The 15,428-nt window shown below is 37.9% G+C and overlaps 2 protein-coding genes across 3 annotated transcripts in view; both read right to left on the reverse strand.

The window, feature by feature from the left end:
- Nucleotides 1-718: 718 nt before the first annotated feature.
- dda1 (DET1 and DDB1 associated 1) lies at nucleotides 719-6,828 on the reverse strand. Its single transcript, XM_083558660.1, has 5 exons — nucleotides 6,480-6,828; nucleotides 4,683-4,763; nucleotides 4,502-4,553; nucleotides 4,324-4,385; nucleotides 719-2,449 (listed from the first exon to the last, which is right to left on the reverse strand). The coding sequence occupies exons 1-5, from the start codon at nucleotides 6,486-6,488 to the stop codon at nucleotides 2,339-2,341; spliced, it is 315 nt and encodes a 104-aa protein (XP_083414786.1). The 5' UTR covers nucleotides 6,489-6,828; the 3' UTR covers nucleotides 719-2,338.
- Nucleotides 6,829-7,935: 1,107 nt separating this feature from the next.
- The window catches only part of ano8b (anoctamin 8b), a 36,606-nt gene continuing 29,113 nt past the window's right edge, over nucleotides 7,936-15,428 (reverse strand). For both annotated transcript variants that reach the window (XM_083558441.1, XM_083558440.1), the window contains exons 12-17: nucleotides 14,740-14,814; nucleotides 13,165-13,887; nucleotides 12,698-12,889; nucleotides 12,465-12,596; nucleotides 12,247-12,357; nucleotides 7,936-12,154 (exon numbers count right to left, since the gene is read on the reverse strand). In XM_083558441.1, coding sequence (XP_083414567.1) covers nucleotides 11,465-12,154; nucleotides 12,247-12,357; nucleotides 12,465-12,596; nucleotides 12,698-12,889; nucleotides 13,165-13,887; nucleotides 14,740-14,814 — 1,923 coding nt within the window. In that variant the 3' untranslated portion in view covers nucleotides 7,936-11,464. The remainder of the gene's footprint in view (nucleotides 12,155-12,246; nucleotides 12,358-12,464; nucleotides 12,597-12,697; nucleotides 12,890-13,164; nucleotides 13,888-14,739; nucleotides 14,815-15,428) is intronic.

Consider the following 15,428-nt stretch of genomic DNA (forward strand, 5'->3'; position numbering starts at 1 on the left):
TTTCATTGGCTCTGTACATGTAGCTTGCACAATGACAAAGTTGAATCTAATCTAATCCAATCAAGTAAACTGCATTTCTGTAATCAAGACATCACCATTCTCCCCCTTTAGCTCCTTACTGTCTCATTCATGTGTACCTCTTATAATCGGTGTTAATTCACGGAGATGATGGAACTCTCATGACCATGTGACAGCTACTGATTAAACATTCTGTTCAAATCTGCATACGTCGTATTTATATATCTGATTATGTACTCCGACTTCATATTTAATCCCTTTTGCCAGCACTCCACTTGTGTCCTTCTCTCTGGTCCGGCTCTTCAGTGGTGAAATCAACTTGTCTCAATGTTAGTTAATCTGAATACGATCCATCTGCCAAATGGCTAAACGTAAAACCCATACATTGAAAATATAAAGTATAAATGATAAATAACCCAATTCCAATCATCTGAAATAATTTTTTTTTAGCAGCTCTTATAACTGCAGTGTACACTATTATTATATATATATATATATATATATATATATAGATAGATAGATAGATAGATAGATAGATAGATAGATAGATAGTCACAGGCAGGTACATGTAAAATCTTAACAGAATGTAATAAAATGATACTTTAAGTAACTGTAAATAGTTTACCTTTATAGCTTATTTTTTTAACTGCCAAACTAAATTCTAGAGAGTCTTACACATGGTTTATCCAACACCACTGGCTGGTTCTGCATTGCAAAATTTTAATAATACAACAAACACACAACAAAACTTTGCAGTGAAGGGGGAAAAGGAATACTTAAAGACAAACTACTGACACCTTAGCCTTTCTTCACATTGCGTTTAGTCATTGGTGTAAACACCATGAACAGGATAGATTTTAATTAAAAACAAGAGGGCCACATGCAGAAAACAATTTTACCAGATGTTACCTGTTGCTGTATAACAAACATATCTGATCGAAACATTTTTATCCCATTCCTGTTTAACTCGAGCAAATAAAAGATAGTAGTGTAGCTCTGATTAGTGCTTGTAGGCCAAGTGAAGAACCAAAGTATGGCACTGAATGCGAACATAGACTATATTGACAAAAGTATTGGGACACCTGATTTCTCCAGTTATACGTGGTTCTTTCCCAAATTGATACCGCAATGATGGAGGCATGCAAATGTATAAGCTGTCTAAGGATGAGGTAGCATTAAGTTTTTCCTTTACTTGATCCAAGAGCCCCAAACCTGTTCCAGAATGACAATATCCCTGTACACAATGTAAGATCCATGAATATATGGTTGAGTGTTTGGAGTGGAGGATCTTGAATGGGCTGCTATAGAATACTGACCTCAGCCCAACTGAACAACTTTGGGATAAATTGTAAAGCGGAATGCACCCCAGACCGCTTCACTCTACGAATCTTATTGTCAGGTGTCCACAAACTTTTGTCCATACAGTATATAACAAACTAGATTTGCCAATTTCGAAGTATAACAATCATGTGCAGGGGAACACCAGAATACCTGAACTGGTCACACACAGGGTTTGGAATCATATTTTCAGTGAATGTGCAAAGAGCCTAAAAAGATGGACAGCGGTACTCATTTTCCTCAACATCATTTACACCTTCAAGAGAAGACCCAAATTTGATTGAACATTTGGCGAGTAATTTAAAATAATCAAGACAGTTCCACCACTGAAACGGTGTCCAAGACATGATCAATACGAAAGATCAAAAGCTTAACAGTGCATTCATGCACAATTAGGCACAAGCTTGGAAGATACCACTTCTATCAATACTCCTACATCTAAATTTGTCCAAACAAAAGGTTTTAATTACCACGTGTCTATGAACTGACGTGCCTCTCGGCACTAAAAGAAATTCACAGCTGAGCTAATGGGAATGACTTAAACTGGGCTTTAAAATTTGCACGCACACACAACACTGTGTGATGCCTTCTAAGTTTGCCACACATTGATAAATTCCTGCGTTTTGAAGTGTATCTTAGGGCCAGCACTCAAGTCTCCCTACTCTACCTGAGCAAACGTCAGTGCACCAAGTCCACAGATTCTGGCAGTGGAAGCTAACAGTGACCCCAAGTGTTTATCACCAGGCTGCAAGGATGCACAATGGGACAGTTTGACAGGAAGCGCTCAATTAAAAAAACAAAAAACAAACAAAAAAAACCCCAACATAAAAAGGTCTCACTTTTCTCTTTCATTGTAAAGCCAGTCTCGTGTGCAAGTGTCTACAAGAAATGTAGACCATGTATTATTCTGAAAAGGCTCTCTTTCTTTCTTTTTTATTTATTTATTTGTGCCTGTCCCTGTGCTATTGGGTAACAATCCAGTTTAGGAGTCTTCGTTCATTTCCTGACTGTCGGTCCGCGCAATTTTGCGTGAAGGTGCAGGACTCCCTCCTTCACCCTGCTCTTGCTCCCGTTCCCGCTTCTTGGCTGCATTCTGCAAATACAATGCATCAAAAAATATTACTCAGCACGCTATGCCAGAAATAATAAATCCATCTAAAGAATTATTATGCGTTCCCTTTAATGGGGCTCTGTATAATTCTATACAATCAATAAAAGATTTTCAAAAACCACACCAAAAAAAAAAATTAAGAAAATTCACCATCACATTGATATGTGGCATAATCCTGCCAGATGTAATACACAAATGTTATTGCTTTTCATTATTGACGAGCAGAAAATGAAAGCCACGCTGAAAAGTAAAACCTTCATTGCATTACGCTAACATTAGATCCGCTTACGGGAGAACATAAAACAATCATTAGGGGATTGCTAAGTGCGTATCAGAAAGACCCACTGAACTGCATTTTACTCACGAGTGCATTTACATCTGTAAAACGGAGTTGTAATCAGATGAAGAGGAAACGGATAGGACTATGTCCTGGAGCTGAGCCATTACACTCCATATAAAGGGAATGCCTGATGTTCATGCACATGTCTTTATGCATTAATTGTGATGATCAAGCTTTTGAGGATTAAAAGCATATTAAAGCCTATTAAAACATAACTGTTCATATGACTAAATGATCAATCATTTGAACTTAGAGAGTGAGAATGTCACAGATGGGCTAATGAGTATTTCTGTAACTGCTCATCTCCAGGGACTTTCACTCACTAGTGTCAAGAGTTCAAAATTTCAGGTGCAATCCAGAAAACAATATTTAGTGAGCAGTAGCTCTAGAGATTGAAACACCTTGTTGACAGACGGTCAACATAGACGGGTTTTGAGCCGACAGAAATGTCGCAGTAACTCAGATCAACACTGTACAAGTGTGGTGAAGCAGAATCCAATACACATTGAAACAGAGTGGATGAGTTCAAACAACTGAGGACCACATCAGGTTACACTTCTTTCAGCCAAGAACAGAAAGCTGAGGCTACAGTGGGTGCAGGTGCAGCAAAACTGGACAAGTAATTACTGAAAACGCGTGAATCTCAATTTCTGCTGAGGCACACTGATGGTACATGGCAAATCCACGAACATAGCCGGGCTCTTCTAAACAGTCCAGCCTGGTGGAGGTGGTGTAAAGGTGTGGGGAATGCTTTCTTTGGGCTGTTAATCATCACTTGAATTCCACAACTAAAGCAACAGGTCACGTAGCATAACTGGTTTAATAAACATGACAATGAGTTCAGTTTTCTTCAGTAACCTTCCCAGCCAAAAGTAATACAATATATCACCTTTGGCACATAGTAGAATGGGAGAATCTACCGCAATTGCATGATACGTCCTTTCAATATGGAGCCAAATCACAAATGGATGTTTCCAACATCTTGTGGAATCCAGGCCATGAAATATTGAAGCAAAGAACAGAGAGCGAAGAGAAGCCCTGCTCAGTATTAGTATATTATTTCTAATAAAGTGCACTGTGAGTGAGTATATTTGCTTTGTGGATTGCAGTTTCTGTTTTTGAAGCGCTGTGATTGCCTTTACTTAGAGAGGTACCTTTCTTATTACTTATTTATAAATAGGGATTTGTGGAGTCATGGCAGAAGGGAAACAAATTGATCTGCATCCCGAAATAGTGTTTTTCAGGATTATCTTTCTGAACTACATAAAAAATGACAAAGATCAGAAGAATAAATACACTATGGAGCAGACATTCGAATCATGAGGCAGAATTTTGTGCAAAAGTGAGAAACTATTCTGTACATCTCAAAATAAAAACAGTAGCTCCTACAGTGTTTGCTGATGGAGTGAACTTTGTTAATAAACCAGAACCAGATCTGTACCAGAACAGCTTGTAATTATTGTGGCTTATACTCCGATACACCCTGCTGAAGTCAATTTCAGTGTGCAACACGTACCTTTTTGTCCCACTGTTGGTGGAGGTAGCGCAGAAGAATATTTGTTTTCTCTGTGACAATAACTGTGAACAGAGGAAACATACAGTGATTGGTGGATTTCTATCATCTATATATGTATTGTGTATATATGTATGTGTATAATCTGTATATGTATATACAGCCAGTCACAAACACTTACTCTGCTCTGATGGATATTCTCGTGTTGGCAGATAAACTGATGGTCTTCTGTTCTGTAACAAATTGGCAAAAAAATTGTAAATGCAATTAACAACTAAAAGTGATCAACGTGTCTACTGAATATTGAGACGACCAAACCAGCTCTCAAAGTGGCATTGTTTCGAAAGGGTTAAAAATGTTACCGATGCTTTGCACACTGAGTCTGCGTGGAATCTACTGAAGTTGGTCTTGTTGTAGACTGGAAGACCTTTCAGGAAATCCGCCTGCAAAATGGACAGAATGGTTACATGTAGAAAACGCTTACATTAGGACACGCGATATGCGAGGGTTTAACACAAATTTGAGAAAAAGGGAATCCTTCTCCACAGTCTGAATTCACTTATTAAGACTGACACCACATGACATTATTAGGTTTTGACCAGTGGTGTACAATATGTCGATCGCAATCGACTGGTAGAACGGAAAGGTATCCAAAAATCTCCAAAATGTGCCTAAAGACAAGCACATAAACTAAGATGCCAACACACTTGATACATTTCTTTAAAAGTCATGTGACTAGCAAAACTAAGTGAATGTCATCAAAACGTTTTGTTCTAACTACCTCCTAGAACTGTCTTACATGATTCTGTTCCCAAATATCAGACATCTGCCTCAGACTGCACAAAAGAAAGCTTCTGATACTGTTGCTTTTTGAAAAATAGCCACAGTGGCTTCCCAGGCTGCAACTATTTTTATTTGTATTGAAACTTATTATAGCTTCCCTGCAAGTGACAATTTTGTTCTATTGAAGGCATGGCACGGAAACTGTTTATTCACTGTTCAAGTGCAATAATCAATCTTTTCCCCCCTGAAGAAAGTAAGTCGGTAAGTAAGAAGTCAGTCAGTCAGTCAGTCAGTCTGTCTGCCAGCTTGTCTGTCTGTCTGTCTGTCTGTCTGTCTGTCTGTCTGTGTTAATCAACAAGATGCATCTGAATAGTTAGTAGGCTCACAGATAAATGATTACAAGTACAGCATTTGGCAGATGCCCGTATCCAGAACTTACGATCATCTCATTCATACAACTGAGCAGTTAAGGGTTAAGAGTATTGCCCAAGGGACCAGCAAATGACAATATACAATATTAATTAATAATAAGCGTATTTCAAATGTATTTTTTTCTACACATAATATCAGGATAATGTCCCGAACACTAAGAGCCAAATACCAGATGCTCCGAAATACCAATTCTGGGTCATCTATAACATTATTAAGCAAATCACTTCAATTTGTGACACAAATATATAACATCAACGTAAAAGGATAACTGGTTCACGTACAGGCAAACGTGTGTGTGTGTGTGTGTGTGTGTGTGTGTGTGTGTGTGTGTGTGTGTGTGTGTGTGTGTGTGTATAGGCCTGGCATGAAGCTTGTGTGTGTTTTGGACCTGCCTGGGCGTTTCCTATCAACATCTCCATCTGATTAACTGGAAGCTCATGTCACCTTCTAACCAAGTCTGATTCCCAATCACAGGTCAAGGTGAATAATATGCGCTCATATGACATTATATTAGAACTTATATTCTACTGTATCTTTACTAAAATAAACTATCGCCTCGACTCACTAACAACAGCCAAGAACAGGAGTCAGACCGAGTCGACATGAGCAGCTGGCTTACCTCCTCGGTTCCTAGCTACACTGCTAACACAACCATGCTGCTATTTCAATATAAACAATAATACATTACAAAATATGATTTAAAGTATGTGAGATATCTACACTAACTATTCTACGTGATGTAGAGTCGACTAGAAGACATAAATCCGTTCAGCAACTGCTCTAAAATGTGGCACAAAATAAGACCGGCTAACCCTCAGCTACATTAGCCGGCTAGCGATATTACGTAGCTCGCATAAAAATGCAGCTCTGGATAAGTTAGCGAATATATGTTGTAATAAAATGGGTAAATAAGTAAACAACAAACAAACGAAAGAAATACTTACTTTGTCCATCGTGATATTGTGAATAATATCGACAAATGCTGCCTTGGGAAGCCCTCAGTTCCAGGCGCTCTACTAGCAAACACTGGATTACACGGCTAGCTGCTGGAGCTCAAACAAGCACAGGGCCAAAACTAATTTTATACCGACAAAGTGACCGAGATCGACGTGTCGTACATCCAGGTCGAATCCGAGACTTGTTTTTGTTTTAATGGCCAAACTCACAGTAAAACACAGTAATGAAATCCGCTTTAAATAAAATAAGTGTAATAACACAGTGAATGTACGTATGACTAGCCGGGGCACTGCAGCTAACAGAGGGCGGTGGGTTGCCAGATCCACACAATATACCCGCCTCTTTTCAGGGGGGAATAGCAAAAAAAAAAAAAGATGTCGCCAGCTGACATCATAAGCTAATTTACATATCCTGTAAGTTATGAATATTAAACAACACGATTTAAAATTCATTTGTTATCGGAGTCCTTGTATATGAGTTATACTATAAAACAATGTTATATTAAAAGGCTTACATTTTATACATTTTCAACTTTTTCGGCCTGTTTATGTAGAGAGTAACAGCACAGATTGTGGTGTTGTGTACATCAGAGTGGAGTTTACTGCAGCAATTCTACTACGATTATGGTTTTCATTTATAAATTAACATTACATCGCACAGTGTAATGCAATACAGTTCGATTTTGTTGTTTAAAACATCTGGGAGAGGAGTTAGTTCTTGTTCTCGTCTATGTTACAGTTTTGTTACAGTACCTCTCCAGCCTCCCTATCACTCCAGCCTCCCTATCAATCCAGCCTCCCTATCACTCCAGCCTCCCAATCTAGAAAGAATACGCTTATGTGTCATGAACACATTTTGAGATGACAAAAAATGACGTACAAAGCACGGTGACATTCAGACATTTCCCACAATAAAAACCAGGTCTCCTAATAAAAACGTCAACGATTATACATTTGGCTTAACCAGACTAATGTATTAGTCTTAGAATATGTAAAGTTTATAATAAATGTAAATAAGTGGTTACAATAGACACAATTAGACACATTAAAACAAGTGCATTAATATAAACCTTTGATTTACGTTCCAGTCTATGGCCGTTCTCTTAATGTTTTTTTATCCCCTTTAGAAAATTATGTTCCGAGAATGGCCCAGACCCCAACCTTTACTGTTACCGAAGGAAGGTAAATGAATAAAAATAATTTAATAGTAGTAGTAACTCTGTGCACAAAAGAAGTGTCTTAAAGTGCCAGCAATATTTATAATGAAAATGTGTTGAAATACACAGAGTATTCATACAGCCTTTTAAACCACAATGGTGAGTTTTGAATAAGATACTAACAATTCTCATTACATAAATATAAAAAAAATCATAAAAATTATTAAATAGCATGTACCATGAATCTCACTGTCAGTTTTAACAACTCAGAAACAGACAGTAAACTGTAAATTTAAAACTGTTTATTATTCCATTTCAGGTCTTACAAAAATATGACAAAAATAAATCAACAGAAATAAATAAAGACCATTTTCTTATGATCATTTTCTTTAAAAATGAAATAAACTTTACAGTGGTGTATTGGAAGAGCATGTTAGTTTGTGAGGTTGCCTTCAGAGAAGGAATTCTACACATATGAGTACTTCTAGGCTCTCTTTTTTCCACTGTCTGTAACCGCACATATCCGCTTCCGAGTGGCAATGTCTTAAAAGTATAAATCAATAGCCCATTAATTATTCACAGTAGGGTTGAACATAAACCACGGTTCCTAAGTCACATATAAGGTATTCTTATAAGTCGTAAAAAATAAACGTCCGATCTTATTGAACAACAAGAACCGATGATTAACTGGTGATGACATTAACTGCTGGACGGATATGACAAAAACCTTGCAGCATCCATGTTGCTCTTAAGTTAAACGAAGACACAAAACTTTGCACGGAGTAACACTCAAGAAAAACAGGGTACGAATTATATGCATTATAGCTTATTTATGTCATGTTTGTAGAACAGCGACAGTGTGCCCCATATGAAGCCACATCAGATTTCACTTTGGACACAGGAGTTAAGAGACTTTTTTCTGTTGAGGAAATATTGTTATAAATAAATAATGAAATTGAAATTAAAATCTATTTCAGACCCCAGTTCTATCTACCTGGTCATGAAACATCATGTGTGTTGCCCTAACACGCCAAAGAATTCTTAGTTCTGAGGTCCAAATACACAACAGTTTACACATGATATGTTTGAGATTTAAAAATTGGTTTTAAATGATACTAATTAACACATTTATTCGAGTAGTTGAAAATACTTGGTTGAATACGAAACCTCGTTGCTTTGCTGTGTAGATGTCCCGTGTGTTTGTTTTCATAAACATACTTTTTAAGGAATTATATATAATATATAGTGTATATATGTTTTATATATAATACTGCCAGAGATGCATTATGACTGACTGTTATGTCTAATATAAAATCTAAGTCGCTATATATGTATAAAACATCGTTAACAGGGAAAAATGTATTTATTAATATGTGATTAACATGTAATTTTTTAAAGTATACTAAAACATAGATGCAATTTTAGACAAATTCAAACTACCACCAAATTGAATTGTGTAAATCTTAGGGGGATAAAATTAATAAAACAAATCTATTTAAGACCCAATGGAAGCACAGAGGTGATTTGGATATGGGTGAAGAGTTGCATGAAAAACAACAAGTTCAACATCTAAAAAAAAGAAAACAAAAAAGACTAGTTACCACATCTTATTGAAATTCTACTTGTTGACATTACTCAACATTCAGGACATACAACCTCAGATCTGAATGAATAAGGATTATTGTTCAGACTGACATATTATTGCAACAGTTATTCAAGCCAACTCTGTCAATGAAATGAGGAAATAAGTGCATAGTTCCTGTTACCCATCATGATAAAACTAATAAAACTGTGTAGTATTTTTTTTTCTGACACCAGTTATTCTTTTCACATAAAAAAATGTAATCAAAAGTACATTGATGATAATAAACAGAATTGCTTTTTTTTTTTAGTTCAAATCCGTTGATGGGTATATCAAGAGAATTGTTTTATAACTTGCTTATCACTCCTCTCACTTCATTTGTTCATTTTCTATTTGGGTAATGCTAATAAAATGCCAAACAAATATATGTGCATACGGTTTGATTATCCACTTTGGGGTCAATTAACTTTCTGCAATCATTTATTTATAAATTTTATTTCGTTCATTAATTTGTGTTCATTTGCAGTTCAGCCGATAAGCAGATTGCTAAAATCTAACAATAGGCTTATTTTTATTTAAATTAATGGTATTAATGTGCTAAAAAAAATTATACTGATATTAATGGAACCGTTTCCATCTTCTGTAACACTGTTAAAATAAAAAATTAGAGCTGCAAGGATTTTTTTCTTTTTTTTCCTTTTTCTTTTTTTTGCAAACTAAAAGTATATTCTGGTAAAATATTCCAAGCAATTATGGCTTCACAAAGAAACTTGATCACGATGCACAAAAGGGTTTCTGCTAGTTTTGCTTTGGCAAGTAATGAAATCAGAATTTATCCAAAGAATATACAAGGTAGGAATGATTAGGCAAATAAACAGGTTAGACCAAAGTTAGAGAAAGCACCGAGATGTACAGAAACCAGATGGGTTAATAATGCTTCTGTAGTGCATTGCAATGAAAACAATAATTAAGCATTTGCATACATTATGAGGCAAGCTGGTGTTCTCCTATTCTTAGCAAAGTCTTTCCCTCCCACCAGCAGTAGGATTTAGTGCAAAATGTTCTCTGAGGCTGCAACTAGTATGAACTGTGGAAATGGAAATGCTACGCATTACTACACTTCCTCACAGAATTCCTTTTCAAGGCAAGGCCTGTATTTTTTTTTTTCTTTTTTTCTTTTTTATGATGGTCCAGCAGGCTTCTGAGTTGCGAATTAAGGGAATGTCTTCTGTACAAATCAAGAAATCCCTCCACCATACCAGTGTAAGAACCAAATAATAGTAAATGTTGAGGTCAAATGCTATCCTCTAGGTTAAATATATTAAGATGCACAGGAGGACTCACACATTTTTCGGGGGGATTTTAGTACCATGATAGTCTTGGTCTCCAGCATTTTCTATATACTTACATAAGATGGAAAAGCCTGTTCGAGCGGCTACTGCACTTCTGCAATAAGAGATTGTATTTCAAAGTAGCCGCAACACTTCCTTCACCCATCCATACATGACTCTCTCTCACTTACAATTTTGCACGTGCCAAACTTGCCTCGGGTTTTGATGCATTCCTACATACGTTCTTACGTCACAAACCGGTGTATCGGTTATTCAAAATAGCGATATTGCATTTTCTTCAGACTGAAACTATATTTTCTAGTGCTGCAGGAATTTGTATAACTTGCAGGTTCACAGCACCTCCATGTTCATGAAATACTGTTGCAACTGCTAAAACTAAACCAGCTGCTTAAAGTAGAAAAGTTTTCAGGATTAAAACACTCACAGTTCAAACTGAAAATGTTCAGGTTATCAATTTCTTTTTTTTTTTTTCTTTTTTTTTTTTTTTAAATGGTCTCATTGTATGATATAAAACCGATGGTAAAATATTTTTAAACACTACGAACGGTGCTTAAAATGCTAACAATTCTCTGACCATGTTAACTTAAAACTGCACTATTCGTTCAGGAATATCATGTTTAAAACGCATTAGAAACGCAGCTCATGCATTCCTGTGTGTATTGTAGACAAAAGGCATTGTGTGTGTATGTAGGGGGAGTCATCTTTGAAAAAGCCTATGCTCCTCAGCAAAAACAAAACAAAACAACAACACTATTTCATTTCCCCCCCACATTATTACTTAACAGCCTCCATGCTCAGTCTTTCACTGTGCTGAAGGGCATTTAACGGACTTTCTACATCCTTTTGTTAGTCATTTTTCTACAGTAGGTGTTTTTATTGGATTTATATTTTAGGGCCTGAGGACTCAGAGTCTAATGAATGTCCATTCTCTTGTTCCTCTTCCCCGGGTGATGGGATCTCATCTGGCACATCATTGAGATCAGACTTTGTAACAGGCTTCTCGGCTGGCTGTACCCCCTCCCCCGGTTTTGTTTGTTGAGCCCCATTCATACATGCTCCACCATCCGATTTCCCGAAATTGAACAGTTTCCCGGGATTGAAGGACTTGCTGGGGGACTGAGATTTCTCTTGGCTGAGAGTAGCCATGCTAGCACTGGCTGAAGCTGAAGCTGCGGCTGCTTCCTTTTTGTTTTCTGGAGACTTGAGGAACTTAAAACTAAGGAAGCCTGGGAGCTTCGGTTCGTTCCCTGTTGGTGACTGTGGTGAACGGGCCGTGCCAGAGGAAAACTTGCTCTGCAGAGGTATGATCTGTTTGAGTTTCATTACGTTATTGTTGGCCAGCAGTGAGCTGGGTCTCTTCGGTTTGTCACTCACAGAGCCTCCACCTCCTCCGCCCGATCTAGATTTGCTTCCTTGGCTCTTTTCGTGATGGTGGTCGCCTCCAGAGGCATCCGACCGCCCATCGTCTCGCTCACGCCGGGCCTGGTACTCAGCTTGCCGCTGCCTTTCTTCCTCTTCTCTTTTTCTCCTCTGCTGTTGCTGGAAGTGCTGCTGTGCTTGGCGCTCATGCTTCTGGCAAGGACAAAACACAAATGCATTACATACCAGCAGGAGAATAGAAAAATAATGAGGATTGCCGAAGCCTGCTTATGAATGCGATCTACCTTGAATGCCTCCCTGCGCTGAAACTCCAGTTTGGCCATTTCTTCACTTACCCAGCTGGGAATATCGGGGATTGCCACATGAATTACATATTTCAGTAAGACAGCAAAGTGCTGCAAAGTAGAGAAATAATTCAATAAATAAATACTGTATGTAATATTTAGAGACAACAATAAGCCTGTGGAACAGTGCATTGTGTACGTGCGCTGAATGTGTTTACCTCTAAGATCACGATCGAGATGATGGCCATCTCAGGGCTCAGCCAAGGGAAAAGCCTCTGTAGCTGCCCACACTGACCGATTAAGTAGCAGTTCACAATGATTGCTATCAGACCCATAGCCTCCATTAGTGTCTGTGTGACAAATATTCAGTCATGACATCAATTTTAAACTCTGGTTAAAAGATCATTTGCAAAGTTTGTTTTTTTGCTGTTGTTCATGTTTATGTTCTAACCTGCCACTGTCCAATGCTTTCCACTCTCATGCCAAATGGCCTCTGAAGGCCTGTGCAGAGCTTGAAGGCATCGCTACGGATCTCGATGATATTGTTAATGAGTGCACACATGGCTGCCAGTGGGAAGGCGGAGGAAAACAGCACCACATAGCCAAACTGAATAAACATTTCCTGGTAATCCTGAAATGTGTCCTGGAAATGCATAGAGTATTTGATCAAACAATTTTTATTTATACCCACCACAAGAACTTCATATATATATATGAGAATGAATGTATAGTATAGTATAATAGAATTGTAACATAAGCCTTTAAAGTGTAAATTAAAACACAAATTTTCTCGCTCTTTCCTTTTTTTTTTGCCAAACCAGAATTACTATACAATCACCTAAAAGCAATGGTCAGATCTGCAAGAGATTGTTTAAAATGATCACAATAACTTGCCAAACAGGTAACAATTCTCTTTACCTCATATCGTTGCATGCAGCTCTCGATTTCAGCTTGGGTCAGTGTGGTTGTCTCTTGCTCCTCAGGGGGATCCATCCATGACTCTCTCCTACTCTTACTGTCGGCCCTCTCCAGACTGCGACCTCTTTTTCGCAGCTTCTGCGGCAGACTGCTCTCAGGCCCAGCTGACTCTGCGGCCTGCTCCTTTGCATCTGGGATAACATTATCATCATCGTCGTCACACATCTCAAACACCAATGCTGGGTCCATTCCTTTTTCCACCATGGTGGGACTCCCTTCCTCCAGGAAGCTGTCATCCATGGGACTGATGCAACCAATAGATTTGCGCTCCACCTTCTCGATGAAGCTGACTTTACGCAGTTTGAGGCCACAGTCAATGGCATTCTCCTCCTCTGTCTCTTCTGCACTGTTCCTTGCTCCAGCCTCTTCCTCATGCTCCTCATCTGGGACTCCACAGCCTCCGTTCAGGCACTTGCGCTCTTGCTGGCCCAGAACACCTGGTTGGTTTCCCTGCAGGCCATGCCCATTGATTCTAGGTTTGCTAGGAGACATATGCGCCCTTCCAACTGCCAGACTTCCATACTTTATTAATGCTGATACCAGCAGGTCCCACACGGCACGCATTGTGAGCTCTCCCAGGCGGTGACGCTCGTACAGGTATGGCTGCAAGACTTCCTTCAAATTCTGCATGAACTGCCGGATTATCAGCAGGGTTGCTAGCATCTGCAAATCATGCACATGATAATACATTAAATACCACCACAAAATATTGTACAACTTTTCTTGGCTGTGCAGTGAAACAATTAATAAATGCTCAATTTATACTTTATTTTTAAAGCATATGCTCCAGCAAAATCATATTACATCTTGCAGTCTGAGGTATGGGTCTAGCTGGTAAAAGAAAGGAGGCTGAAAACCCCTGTATTGTCTCATGGCTCAAATTACTATAAATTACATCAAGAATAAAGCAAGCTTGATAGACTTCTTATCTAGCCAAATGCAGACATAAGACCCACCTTAAAATTACAGAGCTAATGCATTGCTCTATTATAATCATCAATCCACATGCATACTTCAAATCACTACAAAAGTAGTGTAGGACTAGAAAGTCTGCATAGGGGAAATTACAATCAAACACAAACCACTGACTTTTTCACATTCTTTTTTTGTTGCTAAAATAAGTGTGAACATGTTGATAGCTCATTCACAAAGTCCACACTTTTTTTTTTAATGATGGACATGTTGAGCAAACATCGACCCTCTGCCACACACTAGTATTAGGAGACGTAATCATTTTTCTGAGCTACAGCTCCAGATCCGCAAACCGTTTGGAAAAACCAAAAGACAGATGGCAACATAGACATTGAGACGGATGTACCGAGAAGGAAAGCTAGGGAGGATACATGATGGAAGATTTCTCAAACAGAGACACATCTCCCCCAGAGCACTACCAATACAAATGCTGTAAAAAGTCACAACCATTAATCCTTCCGACTATACATACTGTAGATACATACAATGGGTTAAGCATCTATTCCACAATCCTTACGATTCCGGATCACTGCTTTGTCTTACCTCTTTCAAACGCTCCATGTCTTTGAGGTAGAATCCAATGTAGAAAAGGCTGAGATATGAATTTACAAACTGAAACTGAAAGATAGAGGTTAAGAAAATACTGTAAATACAACAGATTGATAAAAGTTTTTTTCTACATGTGTTCATACTCTATATTTAATTATTTTTTTATATTTTTACAATCCCAAAATGGCAAGAACTGATAAAGATCAATGGATATGAACATTTTTGCAACCGTGCTTGCAATGTAGAAACAGTAACAAAACTCTTCACTGCCATTCTATATACTATTTATAAGGATTATGAACACAAATTTAGTATAATGCATTTTTCCTTCAGAACACTACATTTATATTTAACTTGCAACAAAGAGAGTGCCCTCGGGTAGGGTTAAGGCCTTCACTAGAAACTGAGATTTAACCTCCTTATTTCCCGATCAATAGAACATTAACTCCTGGGGATAACTTTGGCATCCGCATATATATATATATATATATATATATATATATATATATATATATATATATATATGCGGATGCCAAAGTTATCCCCAGGAGTTAATGTTCTATTGATCGGGAAATAAGGAGGTTAAATCTCAGTTTCTAGTGAAGGCCTTAACCCTACCCGAGGGCACTCATATATATATACACACATACACACACACACACACACACACACACACACACACA

The sequence above is a fragment of the Silurus aristotelis genome (genome assembly GCF_946808225.1).
Source record: "Silurus aristotelis genome assembly, chromosome: 13".
NCBI classification, from domain to species: Eukaryota; Metazoa; Chordata; class Actinopteri; order Siluriformes; family Siluridae; genus Silurus; species Silurus aristotelis.